This window comes from Microtus ochrogaster, chromosome 18 (assembly GCF_000317375.1).
Source record: "Microtus ochrogaster isolate Prairie Vole_2 chromosome 18, MicOch1.0, whole genome shotgun sequence".
NCBI lineage: Eukaryota > Metazoa > Chordata > Mammalia > Rodentia > Cricetidae > Microtus > Microtus ochrogaster.
In genome coordinates this window covers 44,306,241-44,326,355 of record NC_022020.1, presented here as the reverse complement: position 1 = coordinate 44,326,355, position 20,115 = coordinate 44,306,241, and the positions used below count along the sequence as shown (strand labels likewise).

Here is a 20,115-nt window from a genome sequence, read left to right as displayed (position 1 = left end):
GTTTACAAATGATTTTATGGTAATAGGTCAGATTATAAAATAAACTAACATTAAGTGTTAAAGACTTTTTACCAATATATTTAGTATTTGGTGTTATGTTGTTTTATATTTCAATATGCCGATTATAAACTATGTACTGTTTGTACGAATTAGGTAGAATCTCTCATTTACTTGTTTTTTTTAAAATTTCACTAATTTGACAACTTCGCATTTAATTTTCATATTCTACTTATACTGCCTAAGCTGGCACTTACTATTAGAGTATATTATAATAGAAAATTATATCAGTTGTAGCTTAGTGGTAATGTACTTGCCTAGCATGCATGAGTCTCTACATTAGATTCCTAACACTGCAGAAAGGGGAAAAAACATAAGAAACCCATTGAACCGAAATAGGACTTGTTTTATATCTTATCTGTGGATAAGCATCTTATCCTATAGATAAGTGTGCCTAACTCACCATTTGAACTATTTATCCAGCTAAAGACAAAGAAAAAGAGTTACTGCTTGTAAATATCCTAGAATCTAGAAAATTCATTGTTACATATTAAAAAGGTTAAATGTCTTTGTAAACAAGTGGTGACCTTCTTTCTTTGTGTCCTCAGATATTGATGAATGCTCCTTCCAGAACATTTGTGTCTTTGGAACATGTAACAATTTGCCTGGGATGTTTCACTGTATCTGTGACGATGGCTACGAACTGGACAGGACAGGAGGAAACTGCACAGGTATCCCAAGCCGGGGCCAACTGTGTTCTCATGGCTTGGCATAGTATTCTATGCTAAATACATAAACTCCTCAAATTTTTCTAAGTTAATTCAAGCACATTAGGCTATGAATGTTTTTGTAAAAGAAAAGTACATTCTGACACATTTACTTTCTACTATGGACTTTATTAGTGTTTAGATAAACAACTTCTTTATTTAATACAAAACTAGTAAGCATACATATATGTGAATGAACATATGTGAATTTGTACGTATATTTCATTTTTCTTAATTTTTAATAGAATTTATTAACACACCTTTCAAATAAAAAAAATCACACACCAGAATTAACCAGACCTAAAGTCTACACATCTCGGTGAACTTCTACACAGGCTGAATAGCAACTCTCAACCTGTGGAGCTTCTCAATGGATTCTTCTATTATTCTTTCTGGTTTTTCTTTTCATTCTGTTTTGCTTTTTTGTTTTTTGCTTTGTTTTTTGAGACAGGGTTTCTCTGCATAACAGACTTAGCTGTCCTGGAACTAGTTCTTGTAGACCAGGCTGGCTTCAAACTCACAGAGATCTACCTACCTCTGCCTCCTGGGTGCTGGGATTAAAGGCATGCATCACCATTGCCCAGCCTGGATTCTTTATTTTTCTTAAGCAGATCATTTTTCTTTTTTAGAATGCAGCATTTGATTATTGCTTATATATTAAGTTATTAAACAGCACTGTTGAAAATGCCATTTTCTATGAGTTTCAGGCCTTTCTGGTGTACATAGTGAATTTTAGGCCAGCCAGGATTATAAAGTATAATCCCATTGTCTCCCCCTATACCCTCAAAAAAACACACTAACATGCTCACAGACACACATCTGCTCACACAAGCACACACATACATGAATGCACATACATGTGCACTGTACATATATGCACACATTTATATAGAATCCTCACCATTGGAAAACCTATTCTGTGTTTGTGTCAAATCTATTTTCATTCTGCTGAGTCTTCCACAGCAATCTTCAATAACTTGGGGGGAAGATCCATTCAATTCCTTGGAAAAGCACTTCACATGTAGAAGTAAAGATGTTAACATGGGTATCTTACATGTTCATAGATATTGATGAGTGTGCAGATCCCATAAACTGTGTGAACGGCCTATGTGTGAACACGCCTGGTCGCTATGAGTGTAACTGCCCACCTGACTTTCAGCTGAACCCCACGGGCGTGGGTTGTGTTGGTAAGTGAAAGACAAATGACGTAGCTAGAATCAGACAGACAGTGCTGAATATTTAAATTCTCTTGACAATGAGCTATAATGTGTACTTGATATATTCATTTAAAGAAAACAGCCTGATCACCTAAGAAACACTCTAGATGATTCCACGTTTATAATCTGAAGGACAACTTTGAGTACAAAATCAAGAAAAGAGGTAGTAGATATTTGAGTTGACAATGACTAAATCCTTACTAAAATAAGCAATATTTTTGCAGTATAGATAGATTTTATTTTGTATAAACCCCATTAAAATTATTTCAAAACATTAGAAAGGGTCCGGGGAATCCGGATAATAAAGGACAGTGCTCTTTCCAACTGGAGAATCTGCGAACCCTAAGTTTTTCCCTTGGCTTTATAGACCAAAGATAGTAACACAGTGACTCTTTCATAGACGTCTGTAGGATGTTCATTACACTACTTGCAGTGACACAGATTTACTAGAAACCAATTTAGCAAACTGTACAGATTTTTAAAGGCAATCTGAACTCTCAGGAAACTGAGGCCGGAGGTTCTTACATTAGAGTCTAGCCTGTGCCACAGAGTAAAACCATATCTCAAAACAGACAAACAAGAAATATAAGCATTTGGACATCATAGAACTCATACACAGTTTGTCCCCAAAGCAGCTGTGATTAGACACCGAAACTCAGTGTTTTACATGACAAAAATTTTAAATTAGCACATTAAAACTGTTTTATAAGAACACATGCAAAAGCTACTAGCAGGGCATTTGAATAGTCAAATGGTCGGGGGAGACAGGCATGGAGGATAAAGAGAAAAGAGAAAAAAGGAAATATTGAATGAATTCAAAGCTAGCAAGGGAGGGACCATGAGTTAACCCAGTTCCTGCATCCAAGACCTGGCATCAGAAACAAGTAAAGATATTGAAGCATAACAAAGAGAAGCAGTCAGATGGTTGCACTGTGTGCAGCCAGAAAAGAAAGGTACTCTGTGCACTCATAAAGACTTTCAAATTACTTTGGTTGGGATGAGACCTCTTAGGGGTGGCCTGGCCTGAAGCAGTTCTTCTGATGGATTACTTAGGCTACAAAGGCCAAAACAGACTGGACTTGGGCCAAGGGTTGAAGCTAAGAGATGAGTTAGGAGGCCATTGGAGTCTAGGTTAAAAAAGATGTTGGTAGCTGGAATTCAGGTTAAGACATCAGTGACATCAGTTGCCAGGTGCATTTTGAAGATAAAGTTGTCAAGCCTTTTTGTTACTTGTGTGAAAGGGGAATGAGAGTGAGGGATCAGAAGTGGCCACAAGCCTCGAGAGCTGAGAAAGGCGGGGACTTCCATCAACGGAAAACCCCTAAGACGCAAGGTGAAGTAGAACAGACCCGTATGTGAACAAAGAGTATCCAGTTTAATTCTTGGAGGTGTTGACTCGGAAATAACTAATAACACTTACGAGAGAAATCAGCAGAAAGGTTTAGAACTCAGAAGAAAGGTAAGAGAGGACTCTGAACTTGAGATCACTCAAAGGAAAACGAAAATATTATTGAAAGCCGTGATTCAAGATGGTAGCTACAGAGCTGAGGCCACCTTCAACGTCACTGGAACCTTTCGCTAGAGAGCTCTAGTTTGGCAATTCTGCAAACGTTGCCGTGGAGATTGACATCAACCCATTTGGGGGTTGCCGATGACAGTCGAGCAGAATGAGACTGTTAGCACCTTACAAACCTAGTTAACATACCTACATATGTTTCCACCTCTTCACAAACTCAAGATACAGATTGATTAAACCCAATTTTCTTGTAGTCACATTATTCGAAATAATAATAAGGCATTCCAAAATAAGAAATGCCTCACTGCGTTGCTTCTTCCATGAATATATGCAACAGTCTGTGATCTCTAGTGACCACCGCCTGTCATCATTTCTTATGGTTGATTCAAGACGTTTAAAAGCAAGAGGTTGTATTGTGCAAGGAGTTAAAATGCACCCTCCACATCAGCGTGCAAAATCCTGAATGCAGTCCTGTAAATGCTTTCCTGAGGGGTTCTCTCCATAGTCGGAACCACTTTAAGCTCCTCTCTTGTTCCACAGACAACCGCGTGGGCAACTGTTACCTGAAGTTCGGTCCTCGAGGAGACGGGAGTCTGTCCTGCAACACAGAGATTGGGGTGGGCGTCAGTCGCTCCTCCTGCTGCTGCTCCCTGGGGAAGGCCTGGGGAAACCCCTGTGAGACGTGCCCCCCTGTAAACAGCAGTAAGTATTCAGCCGAGAGAAGAGGAACAGAACATTCCCAGCCCAGGATAGAAACAAGTTGCTATTGTATTCTTGGACTTGGGGCGCAGGGAGGGGTGGTTTTGGACTGTTGTCAGTGGTTGAGCTAAAATCCGCCAAGAGTGTTTTTTAGAAAAGGAATTTTAGTTCCTCTCTTCCTATTTTTCTTCATTGTGTTACTCTAAAAAATCATTTTAACCACAATCCAATCTGAATGGTCATAATCTGGATTCTCCATGGTATCAGAGACGAAGGCCATTCCCAGTTCTTCTCGGAGGTTTAGTTCAGGTCCGTAGGTGGCGTGTATCCTGAAGTCAGTCATGGGGCACTCTAAATGGAAACATGTGTTCTGATATGCACAGAACCAAACCTTTGTACCGCAGGCTCCTGACATTTTTATTTCCTTGGCAAAGCATTTGTGATATGAATTATCTAAAAGGCAGTGTTCTCTATAAAATAAAAACAAAAAAAATGGCTTTTGTTATTCCCACTGCATGTCACTGATGAAGTCATGATATTTGGGATAAAATGTGATATACGTTATTGTAATACGTTTGAAAAGACACAAAGAAAACTATGGATACCCCCTGAGGATTTGAGTTTGGCAGCTGGTGAATGTTTGCTGATTGTCTCAACCACTGGGATCCGAGAATCAAACTTCTTGTTTTCCCTTTTTTTTTCCTCCCAGCTGAATATTATACACTGTGTCCTGGAGGTGAGGGCTTTAGACCGAACCCCATCACAATAATCTTAGAAGGTGAGTTCATCGCTATTTGTCGTGTAGGCTTTAATAAGGATATTGGCTTAGGTTAGAGGGAAGCCTGCACAAAAGCCAGTGTGAAGCAGTGCAGCAGGCTTCCTGAGTGGAGCAGGCTGTCACACACATGTTTAGCAGCAATTTTACAGAGAGGTAGCCGTCCATTGCCAGATCTGGTGTTCAGTTGTTATGCAGAGACCCCCTTGTTACATTGTCTGCAGCAAATGCCTGCAGCTTGCTTCCATTCCTCTCCTCAGAAACCAGCAGTTGCGCAAGGAAGGCAGGAGAATCACGGTCAGAGTGAACCCAGCACTTAGAGGTCTTCTTTTAGGTGCACAGATGTCTGTGGTCCGTACAAGATGTCACGTTTGAAAGCTGCAGATATTGACCCTCTGCTCACAATGTTTGTTGTTAATGGACTGTCTTCCTCTTGTAGACATTGATGAATGTCAGGAGTTACCAGGGCTCTGCCAGGGTGGAAACTGTATCAACACCTTTGGGAGTTTTCAGTGCGAGTGCCCCCAGGGCTACTACCTCAGCGAGGAAACCCGCATCTGTGAAGGTGAGGGGATCTGGTGCTGTTGTCTACCGCAATGTCTGCTCTCAGGGCCCTGCATCCTACAGAAGGATGATAGCTCTTTGAGACTGTTGCTAGCTTTTATCTTTTCATGGCAATGCTGTCCCTTTGTAGAGTGAAAAATTCAATTTGCAGTTCATTTGCAATGATTTACTTTAACGTTTTCTCTGAGTAAGATGGTGGGTTAAATATAGATTGATAATGGAATTGCGAATATGAAGTTAGTTACATGTAAACATTGACAATAATTTTGAGTGGGAAATTTGAAGTAGGTAAACTTCAATGTGATGGCAAGTCAAAACTGGCCAGTAATTTCTAAATGTTTGATAAATATAAAGATGACGAAATATTGTATGGATTATGTCTCCCCCTCCCCATCACATAGCAGTTATAATTTTAATTTTAGGAGACCGTCTCGCCTCTAGAGGCAAGGACCACCCTAGTCATTGTTGCTTCAAGCTCTAGTTAACAATGTAACTCAGTGTTTGTCTATGGGATGAGGGACTGTGTCAAAAACTGAACATTAAGAACGAAACATTGTTCTATTACAGCCTTTAGTCTTGAACTTCTTAGCCAAATGCATCTGAAAGAAATGTGATTTACCCTCAACTGAGAGCCTATGAGAGGACTTCTAGTTTGAAAGGAGGATCACACAGCCTACACTCAGTTTCAGGCTGCTGTTAAAACTTTAATCCAAATGGCATAGGAAAAAGCAGACTTCAAAGAAATTCCTCTTAGAGAATGTGAATTTCCCCAAATGTATACAGGCATGGGGCAGTTTCTTTATAGTTCATAGATTTTTAGGATTGAGAGCTTTATATCTTTTTTTTTGAAGTATGTTCTTGTGATGTATAAATATAAACACATCCTTTGTGGGTATTTTTTTTTCATTTCTGAATCTTATAAACACGGAATTAGGGAATCACCTGTGTCTTGTTCAGTAAGCTACCAACCTGACTCACGGATGTTCTTGCTTCTTCTAGACATTGATGAATGTTTTGCCCATCCTGGCGTATGTGGCCCTGGAACCTGCTACAACACCCTGGGAAATTACACCTGCATTTGCCCACCTGAGTACATGCAGGTCAACGGAGGGCACAATTGCATGGGTCAGTAGCTGACCCCGAGAGGAACCGCCAGAGTCAAGACTGGCATCTCTGTTCTCAGAATCACTGTTCAGAGTGTCTGGGTCCAAATCTTTATGGAGAAGGAATCGTCACAATTGAGGAAGTGTTTCAGAGTCCCATGAACTGATGCTCTACCTCAGGCTCTTAATCTTCCACCACATAGATCCATATCCTGTAAATCTGAGATTTAAAAAAAAAAAAATTAGGGCTTGGAGTTACAGGTCTCAGATAATTTTGATTCTCCCTGTATATAAAATGTACTTTGTATAGATAAGAAGATATTCAGATTTCAACACTTAATTTTTTCAATTAAATTAATTAATATTTTTTGATTAAATTAATATTTTAGTAGAAGAAATGCATGTTGTTGTGCCCATAAAATGCTTTGCCTAAAAGCAGGGGCTGTCCATCCGAAAATGATAAAGCAGTTCGGAGAGTTAAGACAGCCAGCCAAGACAGAACTTTCCCAGAGTTCCATCCCTCAGGAGAGTTGGCTGAGCAAGCATGCTGGTTTCACTGCTCGTGATGCCGAGCTGACCCATTTTTCCCCGCGCAGACATGAGGAAAAGCTTCTGCTACCGAAGCTATAATGGGACCACGTGTGAAAACGAGTTGCCTTTCAACGTGACCAAGAGGATGTGCTGCTGCACACACAACGTGGGAAAAGCCTGGAACAAGCCTTGTGAGCCGTGCCCAACGCCAGGAACAGGTAGGCACCTCCGCTCAGTGCTTTGTGCGGCATACAGTCACAGTGTGCGTCAGGTCCAGATAGAACCAAACAGCGGGCTATGGCTTCGTTTCCCAAATGACCTGGGCCCTGCACTGACTCCTGAGATATATACTCATAAGCTCCAGATATAAAAAAGAGGCAAGCACCATTGCCAGGGTTTATAGCATTGGTCTATGTACAATCATCGTCAAAAAGACTGGCCACTTATTTCTTTATTCATCCAACAAATTTATTGAGCAACTACTGTTCGTCACTGTGTTCAACATGGAAGGTATAATGTTTTGGTAAAGTAACTTAAAAGCTAGCAACTTCAGTAATAATTGTTTAAATTAAATCTTGAAAATATGTAAAATAAAGTGGTGAAGAAATGTTGCTTGAAAAAAATATGTTTTAAGAAAGTATCTCATGAAAAAAAACTGCAAAAAAAAAAAGCCAGCTCATGTGCAGCTCCTCCCACAACACAGAAGGAACCTATACATGACAATACATTTTAAAATGGTTTTAGAGTACTGGGGTTTTCTTTTGTGTGTTTCTGTGCCTGGTGCCTGCAGAGACCAGAAGAGGGCACTGAATCTCCAAGAACTGGGAGTTATAGCCAGTTGTGATGTGCTCAGTGCATGCTGGGAATTGGGCCCAGAAGAGCCTGTCTCCAGCCAGGCATGGGAGGGTTTCACACAAGAGCATATTCCATTGAAAGAAAAAAAAAGAAGGAAGGAAAGAAGGAAGGAAGGGAGGGAGGGAGGGAGGAAGGAAGGAAGGAAGGAAGGAAGGAAGGAAGGAAGGAAGGAAAGATCACAGAGTCAAGATTAGCAACCACTTGTCTTTAAATTACTCTTTGTCTAGACTTTGTGAGGCCTAGAGAATGGTAACTTAGCATAGTTGTAGATCCTGAACCTAAACTAGGAGGACCAGTGGAAAATGAATAGACTGTGCATTTGTTACCAAATATTGATATGCATGTGCATGTTTCACTCTGGGGATGCTAAAATGAATTCAGGGGAAGAGATGTGGAGAAGTGGTGCAGGCTTCTCAAACCCAGTGTCTTAGTGACTCAAACCCAGCAGCAAGTACTTTCTTCCTCATCATGACAGAACACCCGACAGACCGACCCACCCATCTCAGGGATGACAGATTTATTCTGTCTCATGCTTTCCAAAAGTCATGACCCACCATGGTGGAGAAAACTGAGCAGAGCCCTTTGGTCCAGGGTAGCAGAAGCTTGAGGCCTTAGCTTGTTCACAGGGCATAGACCAAGAGCCAGAGGACACAGGCAGGAGGCAGAAGCAAGGGTGACCTTTAAAGATCAACCCTTCTGGGCTGCTTCCACCACCTCTAAATGGTCGACAGCCTCAAAAACAGCAAACTCGATTAAAAAGCTGGAGGCCAAGTGTTGAAATGGTGAGCCAGGCAGGGCACTTTAGATAATATCGCAACCGTTTTCAGGTGGGTTTGGTTAGCCTTCCCCAGCCCCGTTTGCATCCGTAAGATGAGGTGAAGACATTCTCACTATTATGAAACTCCAGCAAGACTACTGGTTGGAGAAAATAAATGTCATTTTCTCTGACAGAAAACGAAGGGCTTAGGTTTTGGGACAGATCTATAAATGCATAGGAAAGCCCTGTTGGTGGTGTGATCCAAACAGAGGACTTGCCGTTTTTAATGACACCTTCTCTGGAAAACAGGATAATCAACAGCAGCAGGGGCTATTCCATGGGGTACCATGCTTTCTGACAAACTGAGATGATTGGTAGGAAGGTCGGTAGGTAGATTAGATAGACAGACAGACAGACAGACAGGAATGGATGGATGGATGGATGGATGGATGGATGGATGGATGGATGGATGGATGTCAGAGGACAGCTTTGTGAAGTTGGTTCTCTCCTTCCCCTTTTCCATGGATTCCAAAAACCTGGCTCAGGTTGTTAGGCTTGCTCCATGAAAGCCTCTGCACCTGAGCCACCTAAGCCGCCCGAATTGAATCATTATTAAAGCTCTTTGTATCATAAGGGAAAAATAACTTAATTGCCGAAGAAGTTTTTGTCTTCTTTAATATTCTGCTTACCTTCTCCTGATATCAGATCAATAAGAAGCTGATGATAGAGATGGCAGTGACGGAGGCTGCCTAGATCATTTGCAGAAGCAGACATTGTTATCAAATGCACATGATCACTATGTAGAAGACTGGCTGTGGATAACATAAAAACGCTCTTGTTGGTCAAAATTGTGGTGTAAAGATAATTTGGATGTGTCTGAGAATGTTAAGAGTGTCCGCCTTTGTTTCCATTTTAAAGCTGACTTCAAAACTATATGTGGAAACATCCCTGGATTCACCTTTGACATCCACACAGGAAAAGCCGTTGGTGAGTTCCCATTATAGTTGTGAATGCACACATGCGTGTGTAAACATATGCATGTATAGATCACACCTTGTACTCAAGTGTCTCCAAATGTATCAGGACCACAAATCTATTAATCTGGATTCCAAGCTAACATGATTAGTTAATCAAGAAACTGTGCTTCCGGCCTTTGACCAGGTATTAGTTGTGTTTGCGTTATACTTCATCCACATAGCCTAGCAGTTAAAGTATGATAATTACTTGACAGTCTCAAAGTTCCATGCATGCCATGCAAAAATTCAAATTCCCCTTGCAATGCTCATTGTCTTGCATGGCTAAAAATCCTACCTTATTTTGTGTTCGTGGGTGTGGATGTACCTTGTGCGTATCTGTGTAGGTGCACATGTTTGTGCATGCCAGGAATTTCTAAAGACCAGAGATTAATATCTGATGTGTTCCTCAACATTTTACACATTGCTTCCTGTGACAGGGTCCCTCACAGTCAAGCTAGCCAGGATCTCCACGAATCCACACACCTCTGATCCCTTCCTTCCCAGCCCTAGGGTTACAGATGCATGCCACTATGTGGACACTGGGGATCTGAACTCAGGTCCTTATGCTTACATGGCAAGCCCTGAACCATCTCTCCACCCTGCTTCATCTTATTTTAACTGATAGTTGCTCTTTTCAAAAATACATCTCAAGTTTTTTGTCTATTTTTATATCATCCCTTTCATTTGGTCTCATTATGAATTTACGGAATCCCTTTTCAGATGAATCACTTCCTTCTGAATGGACTTTCTGTTGTGAATTCTACATTTCCCTCCTAGTTTAAAAAATGTAATTTTAAGTCTCTGTGAAGCAATCTACTTGAGTGTGTGTATAACAAAATACATTCACTTAAGAAAACACAGCTTTGTCAGATGAACGGCAGCCATTCAGTTGACCTCACACAACTAGCAGTTGGGACTTGGTTCCTTAAGGGATTCACTGGTCTTGTCACTTCTTTTTGTGTTTTACCAATCACCTTCACTTTCCCAAAGCTCTTCAGAGGAACTAACTGCACTGTGGTCTGTAGTTCTCCGTAAGCCACATGACCACTTATGGCAGCTTACATTTGACTTGAATAGAGAATATGTATTTTCATTTCAGGCTACACAGAGGTAAGATGGTAAAGACGTTTCGCAGAAACACATATTTTACCCAATTCATTCCATTTCAGACATTGATGAATGTAAAGAGATTCCAGGCATTTGTGCCAACGGTGTGTGCATCAACCAGATCGGCAGTTTCCGCTGCGAGTGCCCGACAGGCTTCAGTTACAATGACCTGCTCCTGGTCTGTGAAGGTAATCTGAGAAATATGTGTCCTTCCTCCAAAGACTTGGCTGCGCAAGTGGCTTCTTGGTGGGAGCTTGTGATTTTGTACCATCCCCTCTGTAGTATTTAAGAGCTGAGCATGGAAGTCGGTGACCTGAACGTACCCCTAAAGCAACTGTGTAAGACTGTTTACCCGGACCCGTTGCTTTTTCAGACATCGACGAGTGCAGCAATGGCGACAACCTTTGTCAGCGCAATGCAGACTGCATCAACAGCCCCGGCAGCTACCGCTGCGAGTGTGCAGCCGGCTTCAAGCTCTCTCCCAACGGGGCCTGTGTAGGTAAGCAATAGGCTAACAGCCGCCAGATATGGCAACGTATGGGTTCCCTGTTCTCAAAGGATTTCTCGCTTCCTCACTACAAAATATTTTAAGGATGCTTTTAGAAAGATTGTCTGCCTCATGCTGAAACACTTCCACCATAATGTTCAAATTGTTTTCTTGAGAAATGATGTTCAGTGGGTTTCTCTGGCATCAGATAGAATCCTTGAGGTCCCAGTCCACCAGCAAACATTGCCTGAATGAAGAGAGCCTTGGGTACTCAAAAGCCTCGCTTATATTAATTCAGCTCTGGTCCTGGTCCATTCTTAGCCTATCTGTAATAATTACTAGCAGGTTAGAGAAATGCATCTGTGAAAAAACGGAGGATTCTTAATAAAACTCAGCTATGCATAACATGTGTCTTTTTTTTTTCTTTCCTGTTTTAGATCGCAATGAATGCTTGGAAATTCCCAACGTCTGCAGTCATGGCCTGTGCGTTGATTTGCAAGGAAGTTACCAGTGTATCTGCAACAATGGCTTCAAGGCTTCTCAAGATCAGACCATGTGCATGGGTAGGACCGCTTTTTCCCATCCAGGGACCGACATGAAGCTGGGACTTAAAGACAGTGATTCCAAGGGCAGCCACCATGTCTCCACCATGCTAAACAGTTTAAGGCTTTGGAGTAAAATTTGCAAGCCAGGGACATGCCGCAGTAGGTTCTTCTGTCCAGTGATCCTCAACGTTTGACTCCAGGGGTTCATGTGGCATGACGTCATTCAGACGAACTCAGTGCCAGGTGGAATTTACCCACGAAATGCATCTTGGAGTGCACAGGAGTAGCGAGGGTGACCATATTAACACACACACGTGTGCAGATATGCATCCTTTTATACAAACTCTAGTTTAGGATTTAATGGCATCATTGAAGCTTTAGCTCTTAAGATAATTGCAGACGTGAATATAACCAGAGTCTTTAAAAGTCCCCAGTAACCAATATAAGGGTTGGTTAATTGCTGCAAGTGGTGAGCAATATGCTTGCAAAGGCAGCTGGAAAGGATGCCCTAGGCTAGGATGGCACCGAATGCCATACCTCTGATGTTATGTAACTCAGAGGTCCTCTCTAAGCTTAAGATAAAACTTAACACGTGGTGGTTTGCGAGTAGCATGTCCTCTGTGTGAAAATGCCAGGGGATTTTTGTGTGCCCACTCTATAGGGATCACCTGGCGAGGTGAGTGTTAAAATCAGGTTTCACTCGTCTGGAACTATTTCCTTCATGGACTATCTGTGCCACGAACAGCATATGGGGAAAGGCTCAGTTTACCCACCGTGCCCTGAGAGCACCTTCCCACCGTGGGCCGCCCCAGAATGACAAGAAATAAAAGTCTCTAACCTATCTCACTGGTTCTGGACCCATGCGCGTGGACTTTCTGGGAAGGCTTGCTTAGAGGAGACACGGGTCTCCGTCTATACTCAGAGGGTCTAATCTGCTACATACATATTTTGTATTTATGACTCTGGAATTCATATGGGAGCAACATGTCCTATATGAACAATTCTTTCACAATAAAGTCAGCTGGAGCCCAGGCCTCTCAGACACACTGGGGAGCCATGTCTGTTCCCTGGAGAGTGGCCCTGCAGGCTGGCCTCCCAGCACAAGGGTTTGCTGTCTGCTGTCACAGATGACCTTGCTAACTATTCTCACTGTGACTTTTAGAAAGCTCATGACTAAATTCTAAATAAACTCCTGTTTGGATTTTATTACTTCCTTAAAGAGGCTGAACTCTTCATTGTTAAATTAAGATTTTTTTCAATTCTTGACCAAGTGTTATAATAATGCTTTAACATTTGCTAGGTGAGCCTGTTCCTTGCAATATTTCTGCCAATGACATGTTTTCTACCCGTTGCTTCTGAGAATTGCACATCCCCATAGGTCAGACTGTTTTTTTCTCTTTCGTCAGTTTGCAGTTTTGATTTGTTTCCCCGTTTTCACCTTCTTACTTTCCTCAAACAACCACGGGTCCCTAGCACTGCGCTGGGGAGCATCTAAGTCACAAAGCGGCGAGGGTGAAAGGAAATGCTAAAGGGGAGTAGCTGGCTCTAGCTAAACGTCGAGTTCTCCTTGGTAGATGTGGACGAGTGTGAGCGGCATCCGTGCGGAAACGGGACTTGCAAGAACACTGTTGGGTCCTACAACTGTCTGTGCTACCCTGGGTTTGAGCTCACCCACAACAACGATTGCCTCGGTAAGTCTTTCCGTCGGTTCAGCCTTGGTTATTCAGAAGATAGGCAAAGCCGCTGAGCAATCTCTGGACACCCGCAGCCGTTTTCCCTCAGTAGTCACAAGGCCACGGGCTGTGTTGAGCCCTTCCTCACATGCCCAGTTCATAAGGGAGGAAGGTCATCCGGACACCCATAAATGGAGCAGGTCTGATTTATAGTTTAGGCTCTTTGTCCCCTCTAGGTGAGATAGAGAGAGATGCTCTATTATTCTCATGTTACTTCATGTATTTTATATGAGTTCATTTCTAATTAGCACTCCAACCCTTGCAGACTCTCCATACCCATGTCCATGTCTGGAAATTTCCTTGCCCATCCATTTCAAAGCCTGTATGCCTTTCCCAGTTAAAAAAAAAAAAAAGTACAATGAGCAAGTTTTGAGATGGGTCCTTGGGCCACAGCTGTGCTAAATACAGGATTTCTGTTTTTGCCACACACTGACATACCAATAGGACATGGGAATTGATGCCAGAGAGGTTCCCCCAAGGAAGCCGAGTAAATATGAAAGAAAGGCAACACTTAGTTGTGTATCCACTGTGGGGTGCTTTTCGATGTAATACAGTGTAGCTACATGAGCTGTGAGGGGAGCATTCAGAATGGTGTCCACCATTGTAGGATCAGCACAGCTCAGCCCCACCACCACATCCCAGCTTCCCTGTTGATTTCCTTTATCCTTCGGAATTCTGCAATTGTGAAAAAGATTTGCAGTTAGATGGCTATTTTATCCAACTTCACTCGGGTTCCTCTGTAGGGTTCCGTAGTTCTCCTGGGAGACCCAAGAGTCCTGTCTGATGATGCTGTAACACAAAAGCAGTCTTCAGGAAACATAGGCAATGACTCACTTGCTCACTTGTAATCAGCCTGAGGCTTACCTGAAAGCCCAGCACCTGCCATCCTCCTTGCAAATGGTGCATTCTGGTCAGCAGCCCTGCACTTTTTAACAGAGCTGATTTCTGTGTTCAGTATGTTCACTTCTTTGTCCTTTGAATAGGATCCTGTGTCCAGGTTAAGGATCTGCAAGTCATGCAATCAAGTTGCATCCCATCGTCCCCTCTCCTCTGCCAAAAGAAATACATTGCAATTGGAAAAAAAAAATCAAAGATTGGTCTTAAATTGTAAGACTTTACCTGTTTATAAATCTCCTAAGTTATAGCTCGTGTCCTTGAAAACCGCAGCAGCCCTGTGTGACCATTCTGTGGTGCAGTCCTCAGAACGTGTGTCATTTTCCTTTTCTGTCACTGAAGCACAGTGTGGACCTTTTGGAAATGGGTTCCAGCAAACGTGTATTCAGAGTTCAGCTAGGGAAACGGTTCTGTGCAGACGCTCCCTCTGAGACCCTGACCTCTCTCTGCTTATAGACATAGATGAATGCAGCTCGTTTTTCGGGCAAGTGTGCAGAAACGGCCGGTGCTTCAATGAAATTGGCTCCTTCAAGTGTCTGTGCAATGAGGGTTATGAACTTACACCAGACGGCAAAAACTGTATCGGTAAGAAATGAAACGGTCAATCATCTTGGTGGCGTTATGTTCTGTGAGACACCGTGAACCCCACAGTCTCACTCAGCTTATCCACATTTCACCATCAAATGGCAGGACCACAATGACCTGTGTCAGGGACATTTCGGTCTAAGGTATTAACCACCAGTTTGAATGTATCACGGGGAGAGTTTTTATTGGGGACAGCGCCTGAAGCTATGTCTCAATAAAAGTACATGAAGAAACAAATCAAAAGAATTGGCAGCCTTCCTTATAAAAAGCATCCATGATATGGGAGGAGCACAGGGTATCTTTGTCCATGGTGACCCAGCTGACCAATGGGTCCAGGTGGAGTCCGTGTGTTACAATCAAACACTGTCTACCGTTTTAGCAAACAGAAAAGACCGCAATGATTGTCTCCTGTCCGAGTCACATTTTTTCTTCTTCTTCTTCTTTCTCTCTAAAGATACCAATGAGTGTGTGGCGCTTCCTGGCTCTTGTTCCCCTGGGACCTGTCAGAATTTGGAGGGATCTTTCAGGTGCATCTGCCCCCCCGGATATGAAGTGAAAAGCGAGAGCTGCATTGGTGAGGCTTGAGTTCATTCTGAGGTCATGGGTGTGCGGGAGAATAAGACTTGGTAACCGTAAAGGCTGCGTGGGAACCTCGAACCCAGCCCCTGCGTGCCTGCTGGCCTCAGAAGTTGACAGTGCCTGCATCGGTCTTATTGCATCGGTCTTACTGAGTCAGAAATGGTTGTGTTTGTAGAGTGTTGGCAGCGAGAACTTAGAGACGCGGGCTTGTTTTCATGGGCAGAAATCTTAATGCTATCTCAAGGGATTTTTCATTATCCTTAGTCTCTGAGTCCTAGATGTCAGTAGAGATTACCTACTGAATTTTAAAAGTTTCTACGGTGTGATCTCTGACACGTGATCTTAGAGTAGTTATTAAAGGTGTCCAGGCTCCTGAAAATATGAACCAGAAAGCTTGATGGTTCTCCTGACATTCCCCCTCTCTGGAAGGTTACACTAACATAAAAATGGAAACTATCAATCCCTTTGTCATAGCAGATGGCTTCTACCGCAGCCCCCAGCACAGGAGGACACTGCACAGCCTCGGAAGGCCTGGTAGAGACGATGAAGGCGACCTTTGTACAGGTCACCCCGTCACTTCTTGTCACTTGTTCTTTCAGCATGATTGACATTCAGAAGCAGTGGCGTCTAAGGGAGGCTTTGTGAGCATGAAAGGGTTGCTGAGGATATGTCTGACTTTAAGGTTTTCACTCTCTCACATCCTAAAGATAAACGCCTCTGTTGTTCATATTCAAGGCAGTTACAGAGAGCAAAATGGGCTGCTGATGTCATAGAACTGAAATTTATTTCAGGCCACATGATTAGACAGTATGTATCCCCATCAGTCTTGTTGGTGTGCATAGTTTATTAGAAGACTGATTCTTATTTTACTAGCCAAAATAATAATAAACACAGATGAACCATCTTGGTAAAAGTTTCTTGAAAGCCTAAGATTCTCTGCTACTTTAAAAAATTTTTGTTTTGTGGATATGAGAGAGGCTTTTTGTATTTGTGTATGTGTACACATGGATGAGTTCACAACAAAGTAGCAAAGAAAATCCATAGTCCATCAATCGCTTTCTTTAAAAGTATCCGTATTGGCTACACAGTATATATGTGCTTATGTGGTATGTTTGTGGGGGGGTATACATGGGAGGTAATGCACATGTGAAATACGTATGTGTAATGTACATGTGGTATGTGTGTATAGTGTATTAGTATGTATGTTTGGTGTGTTATATGGGTAGTATGCACATGTGTGTGATGTACATGTATGTGGTATATGGGGAATGATGTATATGTGTGTATGTGATGTGTCTTGAGCATGTATATGTGGTGGGGAGAAGTATGTGTGTGTGGTGTATGTGTGCATATGATGTAAGTGTGTGTGTGTGTGTGTGTGTGTGTGTGTGTGTGGTGGACGGGATATATGTGTGTGGTGTATATATGCTGTATATGTCTGATTTGGGCAGATATATGTGTGTCTAGTATGTCTGTGCATGGTGGGAAGTATATATGTGTTACGTATGTATAAAGTATATTTGTGTATGTGTATGGTGTATGTATAGATGTATATGCGTACAGACGTTATTCCCCTTACTCCCTTGAGACAGTCTCTCACTGAACCTGGAGTGACGCTGGCAGGCAGCAAGCCCTATGACCCTGTCTGCCTCTTCTTCCCAGTGCTGGGGCTCCAGGCCCACGTAGTGGCCAATCCCAGCTCTTAACATATTGTCTAGGGATTTAAGCGTGGGTCCTCCTGCTTGCACAGTGAGTGCTTCCACCCACTGAGCATCATTTTTGCTTTTCACATTCGATTTCATTTCGTCATCGTGTCCATTCCATCCTTGTATGGAGAGATCCCGCATGCTAGAGCAGTAAGGACGTAGAAATGCAGATGTCGCTGTGCACCGTAGCCTCCTTGATAACCCTGTCTGTCGGAAGCACCTGCATCTGTGGTTCCGTTTACATTGCGTTCCATTTCCTGTGGTTTGCATGGCCTTTCTTATGGTCACCCATATTCCTTGTGCAGCTATCGTCTTTCTCTGAGGCTGGAGAAGAGCTGTAGGGTAACAGGGTGGTGACTGGATGTGGGTAGAAGGTACCGAGGAGCAGAACAGGCAGGCTACACGCTGAGTGTGTGTAGGAATTAAAAAGCCAGAGGTAGCCCTATTGGAGTCCCAAAGGAGGCATTAGGGAGGGGGCCATGAGTAAACACCGGCTGAGCACACTGTACCTGTGAGGCGGGTGAGTGGGTCATGTAAGGTAGGCGGGTAGAGCGCCCCCTAGTGATCAGGTGACAGGACCTGGAGGTAGACGTGGGAAGTTCTGGCATATGGCTGGCTGAAACTGGATATAATCTTTGGCTTTTAAGGCAATAACATACTTTAAAAGAATAAATTAGCTATGTTCACAGCGTCATCTGTAATTCCATCATTAAACCTCTATTAATTAATGTCTGTTGCGGCATGGACAAGTAGATATTTTCAACCCTTGAACAGAACATTGATTGGATTAACAAACTCTTCTGTCCTGCAGATATAAATGAATGTGACGAAGACCCCAACATTTGCCTTTTTGGTTCCTGCACCAACACCCCCGGGGGCTTCCAATGCATCTGTCCCCCTGGCTTTGTCTTGTCTGATAATGGACGGAGGTGCTTTGGTAAGCTGTGGTATGACTTCTCTGGCAGCGTGTCCCCTAGACAGTGTAAACATGGACAGTGGAGCATCATGCTCAGGCTTTCTTACGATAAAATAATTGTCTATAAATATATAATACACAGTCTGCAGTTAGAGCACGGACTTCTCAAGAGTGTCTCTAATGGACAGTGTTAGAGCAGTCTGTTAAGACCGTTAGTACCATGTTCAGACTTTATGCTAAAAGGAAAATCATCTTGGTTTGCCATTTTCATTTGGTTGCTGGCATGGGCTGTTATTTATTAGTACACGATTTGCCTCGGGCATCGTTTAACTTCCTGGATGTTAAATTCGTTGTTTTTGGACAGCCTTGATGTGAGAGTGAAGGAAAAAAGGAGACTGTGGGAATATTTTCCCGACTAAGGCCGATTTTACAAATCCCTGAACACGTCGTAAAAGTATTTTAGATGCAATAACATTTTACATGCAGATCAATTTAAACTAGCAAATGAAAGTGAACCGTGAAAAATGCCCAGGCCTGTCTCTTAACTACTGATCTAGCGTGTACCTTGTGTCCAGCCCATGAGAAGTGTTTTCTCCGAACTAGTTGTATCCATGTTATTCCGTTTGTCCCACGAGCAGTGAGGAGCTGTGCTCTTTGCTTTCCTGACTAGATACTCGCCAGAGTTTCTGCTTCACCAACTTTGAAAACGGCAAGTGTTCTGTGCCCAAAGCCTTCAACACCACCAAGGCGAAGTGCTGCTGCAGTAAGATGCCAGGCGAGGGCTGGGGGGACCCGTGTGAGCTGTGCCCCAAAGACGATGAAGGTGAGAGTAATGGCAGAGAGGGCTGGGGGGGGGGGACCCGTGTGAGCTGTGCCCCAAAGACGATGAAGGTGAGAATAAAGGCAGAGAGGACTTTGTTGTGACCATGTGGAGGGCGACATCGTACCTTCAGATAGGATGACCAGTGGTTCCAGAAGCGGCTACTTGGCAAGAGGCCCACCAGCATCTATACACAGCGTGCCCACTGTCATAGCCCGCTTACTTTTCCTTCCAATGTTAGCATTACTTGCGTTCTGAAGACTGAACTGCAGAGGCGAGGGCAGAAGATGCCAGGGGAGGGTGGAAAGGAAACTCCACACGACTTCACAAGTCCCAGATTGGGGTGTAGAAGCGTAGTTTGGGGATAGACCATAGGCCTAACTCCTGCAAGGCTGGAGTTCGGTCCTTACCACCAAAAGTGAATGCCCAGTTAAGTAAAAGCCTATGTTGCTGTAATATCATGGGCTGTGGTTCTCCAAATATTAAGTAAATTTCTGAGATGTAACATCAGCACATTGGCCCCACAGCTTCTCATCAGCACCAGTGACTTGTAGAGTAATTCCCAGCAAGATCAACCTGTGGTGGGTCCTTACGTTGGGGGTAGCTTCTGTGTGTAAAGGACAGGGGCAGTTTTGGACTTCCTGGTGTTAGACAGACAGATCCAGAGTCCCCAAGTTGGTGGTACCCTAGGAGGAGCTCAGGCAGCCTTCTATGAGTATACTCAGTGTTGGGTTTAGAAATAAACCATGGCCAGGTGCAGTGGTGTGCGCCTTTACTCCCAGCATGCGGGAATCAGACAGCAGGTCAAGACTGCTTGGTCTATGTAGCAACTTTCAGACTCAGGCAGGGGGCAGGGTGAGTCAAAGGAAAGAAGGAAGGAAGGAAGGAAGGAAGGAAGGAAGGAAGGAAGGAAGGAAGGAAGGAAGGAAGGAAGGAAGGAAAGGAA

The 20,115-nt window shown here is 43.1% G+C and overlaps 1 protein-coding gene across 1 annotated transcript in view; it reads left to right on the top strand.

Moving 5' to 3' along the window:
- Window positions 1-20,115, top strand: part of Fbn2 (fibrillin 2) — a 202,491-nt gene that overhangs the window by 149,430 nt on the left and 32,946 nt on the right. Inside the window, exons 35-50 of the mRNA XM_005356130.2 lie at window positions 606-728; window positions 1,829-1,951; window positions 4,038-4,199; window positions 4,906-4,974; window positions 5,411-5,536; window positions 6,535-6,660; window positions 7,235-7,387; window positions 9,700-9,768; window positions 10,967-11,092; window positions 11,278-11,403; window positions 11,829-11,954; window positions 13,511-13,627; window positions 15,020-15,148; window positions 15,603-15,722; window positions 18,245-18,370; window positions 19,020-19,172. Of these exons, the coding sequence (XP_005356187.1) occupies window positions 606-728; window positions 1,829-1,951; window positions 4,038-4,199; window positions 4,906-4,974; window positions 5,411-5,536; window positions 6,535-6,660; window positions 7,235-7,387; window positions 9,700-9,768; window positions 10,967-11,092; window positions 11,278-11,403; window positions 11,829-11,954; window positions 13,511-13,627; window positions 15,020-15,148; window positions 15,603-15,722; window positions 18,245-18,370; window positions 19,020-19,172 (1,974 nt within the window). The remainder of the gene's footprint in view (window positions 1-605; window positions 729-1,828; window positions 1,952-4,037; window positions 4,200-4,905; window positions 4,975-5,410; window positions 5,537-6,534; window positions 6,661-7,234; window positions 7,388-9,699; window positions 9,769-10,966; window positions 11,093-11,277; window positions 11,404-11,828; window positions 11,955-13,510; window positions 13,628-15,019; window positions 15,149-15,602; window positions 15,723-18,244; window positions 18,371-19,019; window positions 19,173-20,115) is intronic.